Source organism: Myiozetetes cayanensis, unplaced genomic scaffold, assembly GCF_022539395.1.
Source record: "Myiozetetes cayanensis isolate MyiCay16 unplaced genomic scaffold, myiCay2020 scf7, whole genome shotgun sequence".
Classification (NCBI taxonomy): domain Eukaryota; kingdom Metazoa; phylum Chordata; class Aves; order Passeriformes; family Tyrannidae; genus Myiozetetes; species Myiozetetes cayanensis.
In genome coordinates, this window is record NW_026087964.1 from 49,701,517 (window position 1) to 49,717,598 (window position 16,082).

Genomic DNA, 16,082 nt, shown 5'->3' on the forward strand with positions numbered 1-16,082 from the left:
ACTTGTAGATATCTCCACTAGCAATTCTCTGTCTCTGTTCCTGCTTCTCTACTGGGCCATCACATGTGAAAAGTCTCCTTTTACTAATAAGCTCTTCCAAGTCTGGTGTGTGCAGTAGGGGAACAGACAACTTTCACAGTAAGTGAAGTAGCCTCTAAGTGAGCTCATTTGGTATGACATATGTTTTTTGTGGGGTTTTTTGCCTTTGTTACTCTTAGGACAGAAAGTAGGTGTTTTGACTTTTTGAGGAGCAAGTGGCAAAAGTAATTTGTTCTTTTCAATGTGAGTTAAAGGCAGGCTTTCTATTTCTGAGCAAGGAGATTTTCCTTCTAAAGCCAAAGCTGATGATACATCTGCCTTCAAGCATGTGTTTTCAAGGGCTATGACTAAACAGAGGGTTGTTTCTGTTGCAAGGTTATACAGTAGCACTCACTCATTAAAAAAGAAGAGTTCCCTTCCTGTCCTAGTGCAGATTATCTGTGTTGCATGCTGTCTTACTAACACTCTGATGGATATAAAAGAATGGTAAATGACATGCAAAGGCTACTTTAAAGCCAAAAGGAGAAAGGTTTTTGCTTTGGGTGAGGAGGCAGATGGTTGTTTTACTATCCTTTAGCCAGCACATTTAAACCTCAGCTGAGCTCATAGATCTCTCTCAATAAAGTGTGTGCAGAATTTAAACACTTACTTTTGATTTAAAATCAGCTATATATGTTTACCTTTCCTGAACCGTTCTTGTTGTACAATCAAACTCCCAGATACTTTCTTTTGCTGCCTGTTACACTTAAAAACAAATAGAACCTTTCTGTTACATGAAGTAACAGTCTAACTAGAACTGAAGTAAAAAAAAAAAAAAAACAACAAACCTCATGAAAACCTAACAAAGTAATTTCAAGTTTTCTCTTGGCTTCTGTACAAGAAACTGAAAATTCGGTGACGATTCACTCAAAATAACACTGTAGACTGGTTTCCATAGCAAAATTTCCATCTAAAATAATTTTGGTCAACTGCCTACACAACTATAATACTAATTAATGAGGAAAAAACACAACAGTTTATCAGTTCTCATAATTTGGTCTTGGATGAAGGTCTCCATAAGCAATAGGGGCTGAGCATGCTTGAACAACGTTGCTGCTCAAGACAGCAACTATTTTCTGCTATAGTATATGATTTTAGATTTGCACTCTGGAAAAAAAAAATACAACCAAACTTTATAAAAATGGCCTCAGTTTGGAGTCACAAGAAAAATAAACAAAAACTAAAAATTCCTAATATGTCTGTAAAAAAATCAAGCCATCTCTCTAGAGAGGAATAAGGAGGAACTGCAGGTTCAGCTGTCACTGTGCACATCTGCGTGCTGTGCGTGAGAAGCGCAGAACAAAAAGGTGCGGGTAATGCAATGATTGCAAAGCACAACACACCGTGGCTTGGTGTAATATTTCCTTTACGTTGTACAAGCAATGCCTTTCGGAAACAAGCGCAGGGTGTGCTTCTGCAAAAAGGAGTTGAGTTACTCCTGTCTAAAGCCACTCGGTGTCCCCCCTCCCAGGCAGCCAGCATGCCGCAGTACAAGCTGACCTACTTCAACCTGCGAGGGCGAGCAGAAATCAGCCGCTACCTGTTTGCCTACTCGGGCAAGAAGTATGAAGACCACAGAATAGAAGCAGCAGACTGGCCCAAAATCAAACCAAGTAAGTGGCACGGGTTCTTACAGCCAAAGCTCCACTAGAAATGCTGTCAAAAAGCAAAGCAATTTAAGAGGCATCTGTATGTTTCATGAGCAGAAATACAGCTACTTTCTGGTTTTATTTAAGCCTATGGGAATTTTATGGTGAGATAGGCAAAAATGCCATTCCTGATGCTCTTGCAGAAGTCTGGATCCAAACCTTCAGACAATCCAAAATGACTTACCTGCTGTCATCCAGCTGGGCTTCTACTCCTATATTCAGTATATTCAGTACAGATTTTGTCTACCTAAGGATAGCTAAATGAGTGCTGGTCTTCTCAGCTTCTTTGGAGAATGTGGTCTCAAGGACCACACCTCAGCCTCTACACTGGGTTTTAGAAAGCCAAATTGGAAAGAAGTGACAGAAAGGACACTCCTTTGTAACCAGAAAGGTTTTCAGAGAGGGAAAGTGATGAGAGAAAACACAATAAATTAGTTGATACAGCAAAGTTAAAAACCAAAAGGAATAAAAGAAACACTAGAAAATAATTGTTACTAAGAACAAGCCCTACCAGCCTCAGATACCCTGCAGACAATTGTACCCCATCCATTTAATGTTTTTTAGTTAAAATAATCCGTTTTCAGCCATTAAAGGTATTTGTAATTTCTGTTTATTAAATTAGACTTAGTTCAAATGAAAGAGACCTTGAGTTTGAAGACTGAGAGTGCGAAATCAGAGAAATCTGTGTTTTCATGTCATGGATTAAGCCTGTGTTCTACTACATGGGCTATGATTTTTCTCATCCAGAATGAAGGATCATGCCTTCAGTTTGGCACAAGGTAATGCACAAGGTAATTTCTATTCATTAAACGATGTTTGTTGATAGCGTTTCCCACCATTTAATAAGCCCAGCCAGCAGGCTATCAAATGCTTATAGGATGCAGTTAAGTTTGTTTTCTCCTGTTTGCAGTGACTTGAATGACAAATACTCAAGCACCACTCCAAGTGGCAGCTGAACCCTTCTGTGGTGCTCAAACCTAGAAGACACTGGCAAACTACCCACAGAGAATAAAGCAGTGGAAATGTAATGTTTTCAGTTAGGGATGACTGACTTTGGAAACCTTTCCTTTGTAAGAGCTTAAGCCTGCTGACATGTGGTATAGCTTATTTCTCTCCCGCTACAATTCTCAGGGAGGCAGGGTGGAAACTAAAGGTGAGATTAAGAATTCAGACGACCTGAGGAAAGCTCTGCATAGGTCTTTCATACATATTCACATGTGTGCACACTCACTAATGTCCTGAAACAAAGTTGAGAATATAAGTTAAGTTTAATTTTACGTAGAGTCTTGCATACTTATTTTTAAGTAAAACAAATTAAAAAGACAAAGCATAATTAGTCAATTAAAGGCTACAGAGGCGTTTATATCCTAGGACAAGAAGTTCTAACAGCAGGTCTATCAGACAAGGTAAAAGCATTGCACCTCTCTTTAAATGTTGCTGATGTATCCTGTGTCTGAGCCAGTGCAAGAAACAATGCAGGAAAATTCTTGCCATGCTTTTCTTCAGTATTCACATCATGAAGTGAAGCTTTATGTGTACAGTACTCGTTCACTACAGTGCTTACTGCTATGCTTACTACTGCTTACAGCACCATTACCACCAAAACACTGGGAGCAGAGGCACCCTAAAAATCCTAAACCATACAGTTTGTAGCTGTATCTGCTGCATTAACAAATGGTGGTTAAGTTATTGGACCTTGGATTGTCTTTGTTTCCCTTTCTGTGATGCAAAAATTTGCTAGCAGGTTTACCAAGGGTTAATTAAGACTTTTCATCTTCTCTGCATAATGGCCTTTCACAGCAGCCTCTATGACTGATCCCTGGAAGAAATTCCAAAGGAGATAAGAAGTTTAGCAAAATGTGGGGGCTGCTGCTCTCAGATTTGTGAAATCAGCTGTGTAAAATTTATTCTGGCCTAAGAGTTCTTTGAATTTCAGACTTCTGCAGAAACCCAGTTAGTCAGAGGATGGGAACTGGAATGTATTATGCTAATTGACCATGAAAACATAAACCTACAAAGAAATAAATGGATGCACATCTATAAGTGCTACTACATCTTATGCCAGGATACTAAACTCCTGCTCTGGAAGGCTCCCTAAATCCTAGCTCAAGCACCAATGGAATGGTGCCCTCTGCCACCGGTGACATCGGCATTACAGACAACATGCAATTAAGACCTCTGCCAACTAGAACAAGAGTAAAGGTTGCTTGCATGCATAAAAATGTAATGCTGCTAAGGAAATTGTCTGGAGATCATGTAACTGATAGCTACCTCCTCCTTTTTGAAGCAATAGTAATTCTCATAGTTACTCATGGCATTTCCAGACAAAGTATTCTCCCACAGGCAAATCATTCAGCAAAACTCCTGAATTAAAGGTAGCAACGGGCCTTTGGAGTAAACAGCGTTACACTTTTCAGCAAGACCAATACCCAGGGCCCCAGACTGCCCCAAGATACCTAAAGCCTAACTTTGCAGGCTCTGACTCAGCACAAGAAATGGTTGCCTACTGGCTAGGGACTAGGTTGTGCAGCATTTGCCATACAACCTGATGTCTTTCTTTTTAAAAGCCTCAAGTATGATCAGTCAAGATTAAAGAAAAATACTTAAGGAAGAAGTTAGGACAAGAAGAGCACTTCAGGTTTCTTGAGCGACTAAGAAACAAATTGAAGAATTCAAGTTTGTCTAAGAGGACAAGGAGTCAGGTCTCTGGCTGAGATCTGAGAGGACAGGTTTGCTTCAGCAGTTCTCACAAAATTAAAGTAGGGTTTTGCAAACAAATACCAACCCAGCCAAATCACCATACCACATAAACTAGAAACTATCATCGTTACTCTGAAGAAAAGAGTTTAGTAAAATTGATGGGAAAATTTGTGCATTGAGATTAATGTTCAGAAAGGCCATTTAGAAGGAGGACTTGTGGCTGATGCAGGTTTAATTTTTGACCTGAACTGAAGAGTGTGGTGGGGTTTGTTGTTTGTTTTGGCATTTTTCATGTGGCTTCCACCAGTAAGCTGTAGTCTTAACGTACCTTCAGGTAAATAAATAAGTCCTCCCTCCTGGAAATACCATCCCACTTGAATTTGTTTACACCTAAGTGGTGCTTTTTTCCTGTAGAAAAGGAAGGCATATTATAACATAAGAAGTTATGTTACTTGGCTTATACAATCTGAAATTAAAATGTCTATAACTCAACATATATTTTTTTCCCTTCCGACTCTAATAAGATCATCTTTGCCAAAATTTCCAGTTGCTAATTTCAGGCAAGTTTATAGTTTATACTATAAACACTCTTAAGCAAATCAGTGGATAAGTATTAGTATTGATCAGCTTTAGCGCAGAATTAAAAAAAACCCAGACAAATATCAAGTAGCAGCTTTCCATAACCCTGCACTCTATATAAGTCAATAATTATTTAAACAAGTAAGCAAACTCATGCTTTACATTTCCTTTTGAACAGACTTTGACTTGACCATGCCACCATTTAAAGGGTAGTCAATTCAAGATCTGTAATAGACTCATTCAAGATCAGTATTTCCACATAATGGGCTCCTCACAAAAAGCATTATTGCTCTGACAAAAATCATGACACAGTAGAAAATCCACTGTAACATACAGTTATCATTGCCTTGAGATATTGGGCTAGCAGGTAGTAACAGCTTTTGATCTGTGGCTCCATCAGGGAATTTGAAGCAATGGCAATAACACAGACTTTATCAACATAGCAAAGGATGCTTTAATCACAGTGATGGCTGTAAACAGCCCATAAACTGTTTAGGAGGTGTACAATGGTGCTTGAAAGGTCCTTGGGAAACTTGACAGACTAATTGCATTGAAAATACTTCCAAGATAACAGATAAATCTTGAGAAGCACCTAACTGCAGGCAAGAATTCCTCAGGGGAATAGTTGTTCTGTATGCTTAGTGACTTGCTGCTATGTACCCTTAGCTAAGATGTGCAAATGGCTATCTCTGGGTAAAAAGTAGGGCTTAGCAAGCACTTGCAAGGAGAATATGAGTTGTAATAGCTACAGCACTAAACCTAGGCTGAGGTTAAACCAAAGCATCCTGCTGGTCATGCCTTTCTAAAAGAAACAGATTCTGGATATCCCCAGCTCCAGGCCAACCACTTCCCAAGGGTCTTGCTGCTCTGCCAGCCTTACAAAAGATACATCATTCATGCATTTCTTATTAGAAGATGCTAAATGTCTCATTATTTGTTTCTCATGACCCAATTTAAAGATGAATGGAAAGGAGAAATTGTTATGGTTAGTTTTCAAGGCAAAGGAGAACTTATTTTGACACAGATATATTTGTAAAGCAGTATGACTGTGACTTTTATTTCCCCCCATATTTGACCAATCCAGCTGCCTTATTAATGAACCAATGTAAGCTGCTTGATTGCAAAACTATTAATTATTCAGCTTCTGAGCAATAATCAAGTGCTTAAACACAGGCTGCTTTGCAATCAATGCCATAGATGATTACAAGGTGGGCAGGACAAGTCACAGGGAAGAGCAGGTCAGCTCAGGGTAAATGGGGAAACCTGAACTCATGACTGGGAGCAAAGCTGAGGTGAGTCAGTATAAACGTGAGAAGGACAGAACAGAAATAAAGAGAAGAATAATAATGAAGAAGTTGAGTGGAAAAGGAAGAAAGAGCTAAGGGAAGGAGAAAATTAAAAACTATCTGCGTAGGGGAGAACAGCAGTGAGAAGCACAGCATGGCACCAGCAGCCAACCAGCCCAAATACCAGACTTTGACAAAACTGCTCAGCTCTGTGTTGTGTGTCCCCTCCCTGCCCTTGACAGAGGAACAGTCCCACACAAGCACCATCCACTGGGTAGTGCCCAGGAGGATGAGTGAAGAGCTTGTGTGTTCAAAACGAAGGCCTGAACACTAGTGAGAACCTATAGGCATGCCAGGATGGGGACTGTTATCACAATCCTTAGGGACTTTATGGGACAGAGACAAATTAAACAGATGCCCTTGCTTGTAACACACATGAAGCCTCACCTCCTCAACTTAGCATCCAGCAGAGACACATATAAACACCACAGTTCTAGTCCTAAAAGCCAATCAAAATTAAAGTAGTATAGAAAAGAATTCATCCAATTTCTAAATACAGCACAGATACTTCAGTGAGTCTTTCCTCAAACAAGAAGAGAGACTGCAAATCAGTGTGATGACTTTACCCTCCTCATGAAGAAAATCTTGACAGAGGCTGAGTGTAAAGACTGTGCAGATTTCATTCCAGAATGCAATGCAAAAAACCCAATAAATAACCAACATAATATGAAAAGCAAGAATTTGCTGATAAAAGCTCAATTTAAAGAAGACTGCAGGTTTAATCATTTAAACAGGATGTTTTTTAAAACTGTATTCCTCTTTTCAGTGAGTTTTCAATGTAAATTTGGAAACCAACACAAGCATTTATAGCGCTTTCTACTTCAGATGAGCAACAAAGTAAGCGGGAACTAAAAGGGCAAGGCCATATTTTGTGCATGCCTGAGAAATGACGCTGTTTGTATGACGACAGCAATAGGTTTTTCTGGTTTTCCTTAAAATTTATTTGCTCAAGTGGGAGTTGGAAACATTATAAGACAACATTGTTTTGAAAAACAGGGAAAGGACATCTGTATGGATACACAAGGGTATAAACTGACGTAAGTACTAAACAGCCCCCTAAACTGATCAGAGTCAAAGAAAAATCAGCAAAGTGACACGCACATCCTTCCAGTCTGCACTATGTTGGCTTAGCTGTTCATTTATGATTGCTCCTCAATACATGTTATTTCACGATGTGCCCCCATGACACAGATTCTACCCCAGTGAGATCCCTCTCCCACACCAGCTTTTCCCATCCTCAAGCAATGTAGGAGCCTGGAAGGAATCAACCTACCTCCTCTGCTTATCTGGAGTTGCACCAACCACGCCTTTCACCAAAATCACGAGAAATTTGGCAGGTCTAGTACAATGTTTATACACACAAGCAATTTGGGCAACCCCAAGGCTCCTCAAACACATAATGTCAATGAGCAGAGTAGGGCCAAAAGCACCACAGAAGGCTCAAAGCAAGGCACAGAAACCCACGTCCATGAGTCTAAGGGTAACACTGCTTAAATCCATGTACAGACAGGTTTCTGCTGTAGTTTGGAGCCCCTGAGAATATGGCCTGGATGTGGTTTTTGACACAGGTAAGGTGTCTGGAGGCCACACTGAGATCATTTGTCAAACCCCGACCTTGCCTCCTACAATTGAACTGTGTCCATCCGGTGTGAAGGATCTTTGCATTCTTCCTTAGGATGAACTGTGTGACACAAATCCACCTCCTTCTCCAGTTGGAAAAGGAAGATTACAATTTTCACAGGGAATGCATTCCTGCCCACAACAGTCAAACACACACACACACACACACACACACATATATATATATAAAATCACTTGGGTTTGCTATGAATTTATCAATATAGGAAGTTATTCTTTTAAGTTACAAAAGCAAAAAGATACTTCACTGCAGGTTCCTAAAAATTTTGGCCATTCCATGAATGTTGGAATGTTGGACAATAACGTTTCAAATGCAAAGTTGGGGTTTTATTCCTTACATTTTTCCAGACTGAAAATGAAACTTTATAAGCCATTGTATCTACTCGCATATGGAGGAGATGTACTATAAATATTTTCTGCCCCTTGACTTGTCTCTGTTTTTTTCTTCAGCTGTAAATCAGCCTGAATATCTGCTGTACTTTCTGGTGTGCAAGAACAGCATACCCTGCACCCAAGAAGAAACAACAGATTTTTAAAATGAAAAAAATCACAAGGATACTTTCTTCAGACCTCTCAGAATTGCACTCATTTACAGCTTATTAACTCAATAATCAACAAAAGTCAGTGTCAATCATATACCTACACTCTATCAGCAAGAAAAAAAAATCTGTTTATTTTCAAATCACAATTTTTTTCCCTGTTCTTCATAAGAAAAAATGAAATAGCATTTTGAACACACAAGAAAGGAAGGAATATCTGCTATGGCAATAGATATGCTGCCTCCTAACAATCCCCCCCCTAAGTCTCATTATGAATCAAAGCATAAATCCTTTTGGACATTTAAGGCTTGGGGGACAATGTGCAACAAAATCTGCTCTCATTTATTAATTTTACAATTGCATTATGCGCCAGGAAAGTGTACGTACACAAAACAAAGCTATCTTTGTACATTTTTATTTGTAAACTCAGTTTCTTTTTCAGGGAAGAATAACCAGGTCTTAATGAAAATAGCTCAGCACTGAGGAGGAAGACCTTTGTAGGCATTACTCATGTTTCCAAGGAATGAATAGTAATTCCCTTGAATTCAGAAATGAGCAGATCCCTGAGAAACAGAAATACGAGAGATGACTACCATCTAACTCATTTTGACACCACAAATGTCAGAAAGATGCCTCCCCTGTAATCAAGAGGTTCTTAAAAAAAAAAAGTAAAAAAAAAAAAAAGATATCCATAGAAACCTTTCTTCTTGTACTGACCCACGAAGTGAAACATCAGTCAAAGCCAGGACTTTTAGACTTCCCCTGTATGTAAACACAGCAGAAAATGGTCTGTTTGGTTTCTAGATGAAGCAATCACCGTTTCCCAACCTGAGCAGCAACCAGCGTGTTTTGACAGTTATTGCTACAGAGACTGGCTTAGTCATACTGACCTGGCCAAAACTGCATCAGTCCCATGGCACTCCTCCTGGGGCCTCCAAAACAGCCTGGTTAACTCCTTCAGGGGTGGCTGATATTGCTCCTGAGTTGGCTGCACTTGTGCAGTTACCTGTTACCAGGCATTAGTGTACAGCCCTATGTGGTCTAGGGGGGATCTGATGGTGGCCCCCACACTGGCACATCCAGGGGTCACATCCCTTCTACTCTCATCCCTTCTACTTGTGCCTGCCTGAAAGATGCGCTGGTATCCTGCAAAAGCAAACACTATTGCACAGCTCTTGCTTTGGAGGCAGTGATGCTCAGGGCACTCTGCACGATTAATCCACAGCACAGCACCAAGGCTCTTCTCATTTTCACAGCCAGAGAGCTTTTCAGTTAAACGTTACGAGCTGCATCCTTTCCTCTTTAGATTCTCAATGAAACAAAACACAGACTTGCCAGGATCTTGTTGCACTCCAGATAATAAACATATGAAAGCCTGCTATCCAAGTAGGTTATTGTTGTTTCAATAACAGCTAGCAGAGCAATCTTTCTCCCTCCGGGGCAGCAGCTAATGCTCATTGAGCTCTCTTGCTTCTGCTAGTCATCAGCATAAAAATTTATACTGACTTCCCAGTGTGCTGAACGTAAGAAAAAAAAAGGGTATCATGAGCAAAAAAAAAAGCACAGAGAAGTCCTGTGTGTCTTGTGCAACTGCCAAATTAATTTTGCAGATATGGATTTAACATCTAAGATCCTGTACCTAATGTGATTCACCTACTGCTTGCTAAACCACAGAGCCACGTGGCAGTGTTCATCATTTATGAAGTTGCCTTGATAAACAGTTACTAATGCATGAGGCTTCATTATTTTGCCCCTTTCACTAAGAACTAAAAATCCTCACGGAATGGAGGTGTCATTCCAGCTGTCCCGTAAAGGCAATTCTCATGGGTTCGAAAGCACCTTTTATGTTTCCAATAAGTGTTTTCACTTTTTCACTACCACCTTTTTACATCACAAGGAATTCTTAGGGTGATATATAGATCTTATTTACATCAAGTGCAATCCAGATGAAAATCAGGTACAAACCATTTAGCTATGATCAGCGCTTGCAGTCACAGACTTGGAATTTATAAAATAGCATCCTTTGAGATGCAGAGATTTACAGTTCCTCTGGTGAACAGCACCAGGTTCCTACAAGCAGATTCTCACTGCCCTAAACACAACCATTTTTTGCAGATTAATCTTTGCTCCAAGGTTCCAGCCCCATTTGATATCATGCCAGCAGTTCCTCCAAAAGATAGCAGAACAGAATTCCAAGTTTTCACATAACTACCAATTTACTAAGTGAAAAATAAGATTTATTTCTTATCTCAAACTGTCTCACAGATATCCCTGACACCTGCTTAGTTTTTCTTTCCCTGTCCTTCAAGTCTGGAGGCTTCTTCCCCACAACTGACGGAAATTTTTTTGACTGCAAGCCAAGTCAAGTAAATTTGACTACCTTCTTAGCATTTGCAGTTCAGTGTGAAAGATATATTTGTCTCAGTGATGACTGCCAAATGAAATGTCTCATCACAATGTCAGTTCAGAAATGCAGATGCTTCCCTCAATCACTGCTTCTGGATTTAAAACAAGTGTAAATGAAAAAGCACCTCGTAGTCTTTACCCAATCTCTTACTTCATGCTCCTGGCTGGATCCTGCTCTACAAAATTTCCAGTATTACTGTACTTAAACTTGGCAGTCACTCTCCTGGGGGTGGGGGGAAAGCAGGGGAGAGAAGGAAAAACTAATATTCCTCTGAAAAATTTCCTTACCTAAAGAATTCTGGAAGTACAGGCACATATTCAGCCTCTTCAGCACAAGGCTAGGGAACAGGAAATGCAATGCCTGGTTTCTTTGCTATAGTTGCCCTCATACACTGCAATCTCGTTACATCCTTACCCCTTACTTTTTATTTTCAGTCCATGCATTTCCCCACAGAAACACCGTGAAACTGTTAAGTGCTATAACAATGCATATCCTCCGAGTGGTAAAAGTGCAGTTGTCACAGACTCCCACTGTTAATGGCTATGATTTAACTTTTGGTTGATTTTTTTCTTTCTTTTGTTTTTTTTTTTTAATTTCTCCTCCAAGCTATCCCATTTGGCAAACTCCCTATTCTGGAAGTAGATGGAGTTATCATTCACCAGAGCCTGGCAATAGCAAGATACCTTGCCAGAGAATCAGGTAACATATTTGTCTATTTTCTTTCTCTGTTCTGAACTCACCTTTAATGCTCAGGAAAAAAAAATACACTAGTAGTAAAAACAAAAACAAACCAACAGCCTGGCAAGCCCAGCCATGCAGAAGTCAACACCAGCACGGCAATCACGGTACTGGTGCTTTTCCCAAGTACAAACAGCTCACAGTTGTCATCCCCTTGTTGCATCTGTAGTTTGCCAGCGCCAAGTGCTGACCACAGGAATGCAGTGTATACTACAGGATGCTATGAGAGCTGCCACTCAAAAAAGCACCGAGGAGCACTGTGTGGTGCCATGGCCACTTCCAGCAGCCTTCCTTACCATAATTTGGTGACAAACTGTGCTCACTGAGTTGGGACTGCTGTGGCAATCCTGATGAGATCTCAGGCTACGTTCTCTGCCGTTCCAGGATGAGAAAGAAGAAATGGAGCGAGCCACATCCACTAGGGTGCTGTATGGCACAGTTTAGAGTCACTCAGATGTCATGGAGAAAGTAAAAAACGAGATCAAGAAAAGGTTCAAAGTAACAACCTGCAGTGTGAAATGCTATGACTTTCAGAGCTGAAGTCATGTGGTTGAACTCTGAATTTGCACTGTAAGTGTGCATGCCTAAAGAAAAACTCAGAAATAATCCCTCCCATGTCTGATTGAGTTTCCACTCTGGATACAGCACCTGGGGTTTGGGCTGACTTCTCCAGCCAATAAACTTTATTCACTTGTCACTGCATGACAGAAAGTGCATACCTGTGGCCTCCCTAAGGCTCTCAGGGCAGTTTCCCCTGAAGTTAAACTTTGAGCTGCCAGGCTAACCAGAGAGATGACCAGGAGAAGGAGGTTTTGGAAGCATTAGAGATTATCACAGCAGGCAGAGCACTCTGAAGCAGATTTAGGCAACAGCTCTGAGCTGACAGAAAGATTAGATCAGATGGTGACATCACTTGCATCTTTAAATACCTACATGCTATGGAAGTACTCAACCAGTTAGATAAAGTGATATTAGACTTAGTAATGCAAGTAATCAAAGAGAGTAGCCAAGCTTTCCTTTAGGTCAGCAAGCTCTCATTCAAAACCATCTGCAAAATTGGTCTGGCTGAAGGCAGATGTGATCATGGCATGCTGAATGTCAGCAGATTGAAGAGGGGGGCTGGGAAGCAAGTACTATCCTACTTTTTTTACACTCTGGGCAAAGGGATGTAACCTGCCTTTCAAAATATCTCACATTTTCTAGTTCAGAGCATTATTCCTCTAGGCAGTAGCACAACTTATTTTCAAGCGTGACTGCAGTACCGTGTTCCGGCCAATTTCCTTCAGCCTTGATACAATCTAGTCCTTGCAAGAGAAGAGGATGATGAGAGTCCACCTAGTAATGAAAAGCAATGAGAAAGCCTGCCTTCCACCCATGCTTCCTTCCTCCCTATCTCCTGTTGGGAGGCTGATCTGGAGCTGTGCTGCTTATGAAGTCTGAAGTTCTGACTTCTACATTCCCCTGACACCTTTTCTGATGACCTGCCTAGGACACAAGGGCTTGGGATCTGAAGCACACTCAGGCCATGCTGTTCTCTTTTCAGGGTTAGTCATGCTGTCAGCTACAACAGAAAAAAGAAGGGGAAAGAAGCACAGAAAGGGAAAAATATATTTTCAACATCACAGTCAAGACTTGCTGGTTCTGCCATTAAGTTTGCATAGATGTCACTGATACTTCAAAATTAAGAAATGGCATTTTTAGATGCCCATCATCAACAACTCTTAACTGAAGGTTCCAAGAACTTGATTCCCAAATAGGAGAGGCACACTTCTCACCTTCAAAAGCAGAGTTTCAGTAAGGGAGATGACTTGGCAGAGGAAAGGTGTACAGTTTGTAGAAAGCAAAACTTCTAGGTGAGGCTTAAAGAGCAGAGAGGAAAAGAAGGATGACCTGAACCTGCAGAGGTGAAAGCATGAATGCACATCTGTGAAATGAAAGTGAGAGGGGAAAAAAAGCAGTAGCATTATGAGAACTGCAGGAAAGCCAAAGGACAAGAGGAGAGAAAAGCAGATCTGTAAACAAGATGAAGTTTGGCTAAGGTACCTGATTACAATGAAGTAATCAAAAGCAAGTGGGGTGTCATGAAAATCATAGAATCAACTACATTGGATGAGACCTCCAAGATCATCAAGTTCAACCCTTGATCCAACCCCACTGTGATTACTAGATCATGGCGCTCAGAGCCACATCCAGCCACATCTTAAAAACCTCCAGGGATGGTGAATCCACCACCTCTCTGGACAGGCCATTCCAATGCCTGATCACTCTCTCTGTGAAGAACTTCTTTCTAATATCCAACCTAAATCTCCCCGGTAGAGCTTAAGCCCGTGCCCTCAATGTTCTCAGTGGGGCTGAATGAGTGGGGTAGAGGGAAAGGGAAGCAGGTTTTCACAGATGCTTTGAAGAATGCATTGACCAAAATGAAAAGACCATGAGATGGAGAAGGACATTGAAAGTTTGGGTGGGGAAAGATTAATGGACAGGAATTTGTGCTGACTCTCACTGAATGTGCTGGGACGGTGGAAAGCAGAGAGGATAAAGAAATAATATTGAGGCTGTGGGCTCAGGTGATGGAACGTACAACTCACTACATCAGATGGCTGTATGAAGCTGGAGAAGGAAAAAAGCAGAGGTAGATGAGATTGCACCTGGATGCAAAGAGTCAAATCCATGTTGTTAGCATCAAAAAAAAGTCTTAGAGAGCAGGTATTTTTATGAAAATATTCAGAGTTTACCTCTGGGGTATCAAAAGTTCCTGCTGACACTGTCTCTAACTTCCCTTTATACGCTTGCTTCCCACAGGTCTGGCAGGTCAGACACCTGTGGAACAGGCACTAGCTGATGCCATTGTGGACACCATAGATGACTTCATGACACTGTTCCCTTGGGCAGAGAAAAACCAGGACGTGAGAGTAAGACAATCACTAATGTAAACAAATACAGCACATAAGCCATGACTGATCATCTCCTCTGGAGATACTGAGGCGTGTCAGCCACTGGTTCCATCGCCTCACCTCCAGCAAAGCTGAGCTGGAGGATCTCCCTGGTTCCTCCTAGAGGCTAATGCAGACAAAGCTGCCTGCCCTCTTCCCTGTCCCATTTTACCTGATTTTTTCCACCCTTGGTGGGAAAGGAGGCCATCATGACCTGCCTCTCACTGGTTCCCCTTGAACCAAGGATGCCATATGTGTGTACACCAAACTGCTCTTCAAAAGGGGAAAGACAGGACACCTCCACCCCAGCTGGCACTGTGTAATGCCTCGCTCTTGTCGCAAACCACCTAGGCTCAAATCTTTCTCTTGTGCTAACTCACAGCCTCATCCCATCAAAATGCAGAAGTGCTGAAAGATATCATCCTGGTTTTCAATCAGTATGAGTCTTCAATAACATCAGCTGCCAGGACAACTGCTTTTCAATGCCCACAACAGTGTAGGGAGAGAGGGCGCTGCTTAACAGGGGAGGTGGCACATCCTTCACTGTCACTGCAGCCGTCCTCTTCAGACTGCCATGGCCCACCTGAGTCCTTGGGGGTGCTCCTGCAAATACTGACACCAGGCTAACACACTGCCATGGCTATTTTAACACACAGTCATGGGCATGGCCCTACAGCATTTGGGGCTTTTTTTGGCATCAGTTCGGTGACTCTCACCAGAACTCCAAATGCAATCATGCAGATCAGCTGCTGGGGGAAGAGGGTGATGGATGAGTCAACCCAGATGTTACAGTGGCTCCACACAGTTCTGACCCAAACAGATGACCTGACTCTTTCAGGCAAGTGGTAGTGTAACAACAGGTCTCACCATGAACTACCTACCAGTGCAGCCACCTTCCATTTACTCAAAGGTAACATTTCAGATCAACCAGGGTACTGGTATTGCAGAAACCACAGAGTACATAATGTTGCCCCAAACCAATAATTAATAGATACGTAAAAAAATATGAAAGAGCTCTGAAATCTTGTAGGGGAAAATCAAAGTGTATTTGGAGGTTTAGTATTTAACAGCATGAATTACTTACATTTCGTAGGGATTTCCTGAAGTTTCCTACTTTGGGTAGGATAAAATGATGCATGAATTTTAATCATTTTGGAACAGTCACATTATTGCTGATCTGCTAGTGCAGAAGCAGCACTACTCCTCCTCCTCAGGGAAACGCCTTTGGTAATGCCTGCGTGTGTCCCAGCTTGTACTCAAGCACTTCTCCGAAACAAAGACCCAGATCATGTCACCAGTGATTAATTTAAACAGGAAGAGAGTTGGCAGGCAATCCATCTGCCTGCATGCACGTATACACGCAAGGTTGTGTGCTGGGGCCAAGGATGATCAAGAAATTTACTTTGCCGGACTCTCCCAACATTCTTCTCCCTGTTGGCTGTTCTCCCTCTCTCTTCCCGGGTCCACTGCCACCA

The 16,082-nt window shown here is 41.4% G+C and overlaps 1 protein-coding gene across 1 annotated transcript in view; it reads left to right on the forward strand.

Moving 5' to 3' along the window:
- HPGDS (hematopoietic prostaglandin D synthase) overlaps positions 1-16,082 on the forward strand; it is a 28,974-nt gene that overhangs the window by 10,158 nt on the left and 2,734 nt on the right. Inside the window, exons 2-4 of the mRNA XM_050338659.1 lie at positions 1,550-1,691; positions 11,543-11,635; positions 14,477-14,586. Coding sequence (XP_050194616.1) covers positions 1,559-1,691; positions 11,543-11,635; positions 14,477-14,586 — 336 coding nt within the window. The 5' untranslated portion in view covers positions 1,550-1,558. The remainder of the gene's footprint in view (positions 1-1,549; positions 1,692-11,542; positions 11,636-14,476; positions 14,587-16,082) is intronic.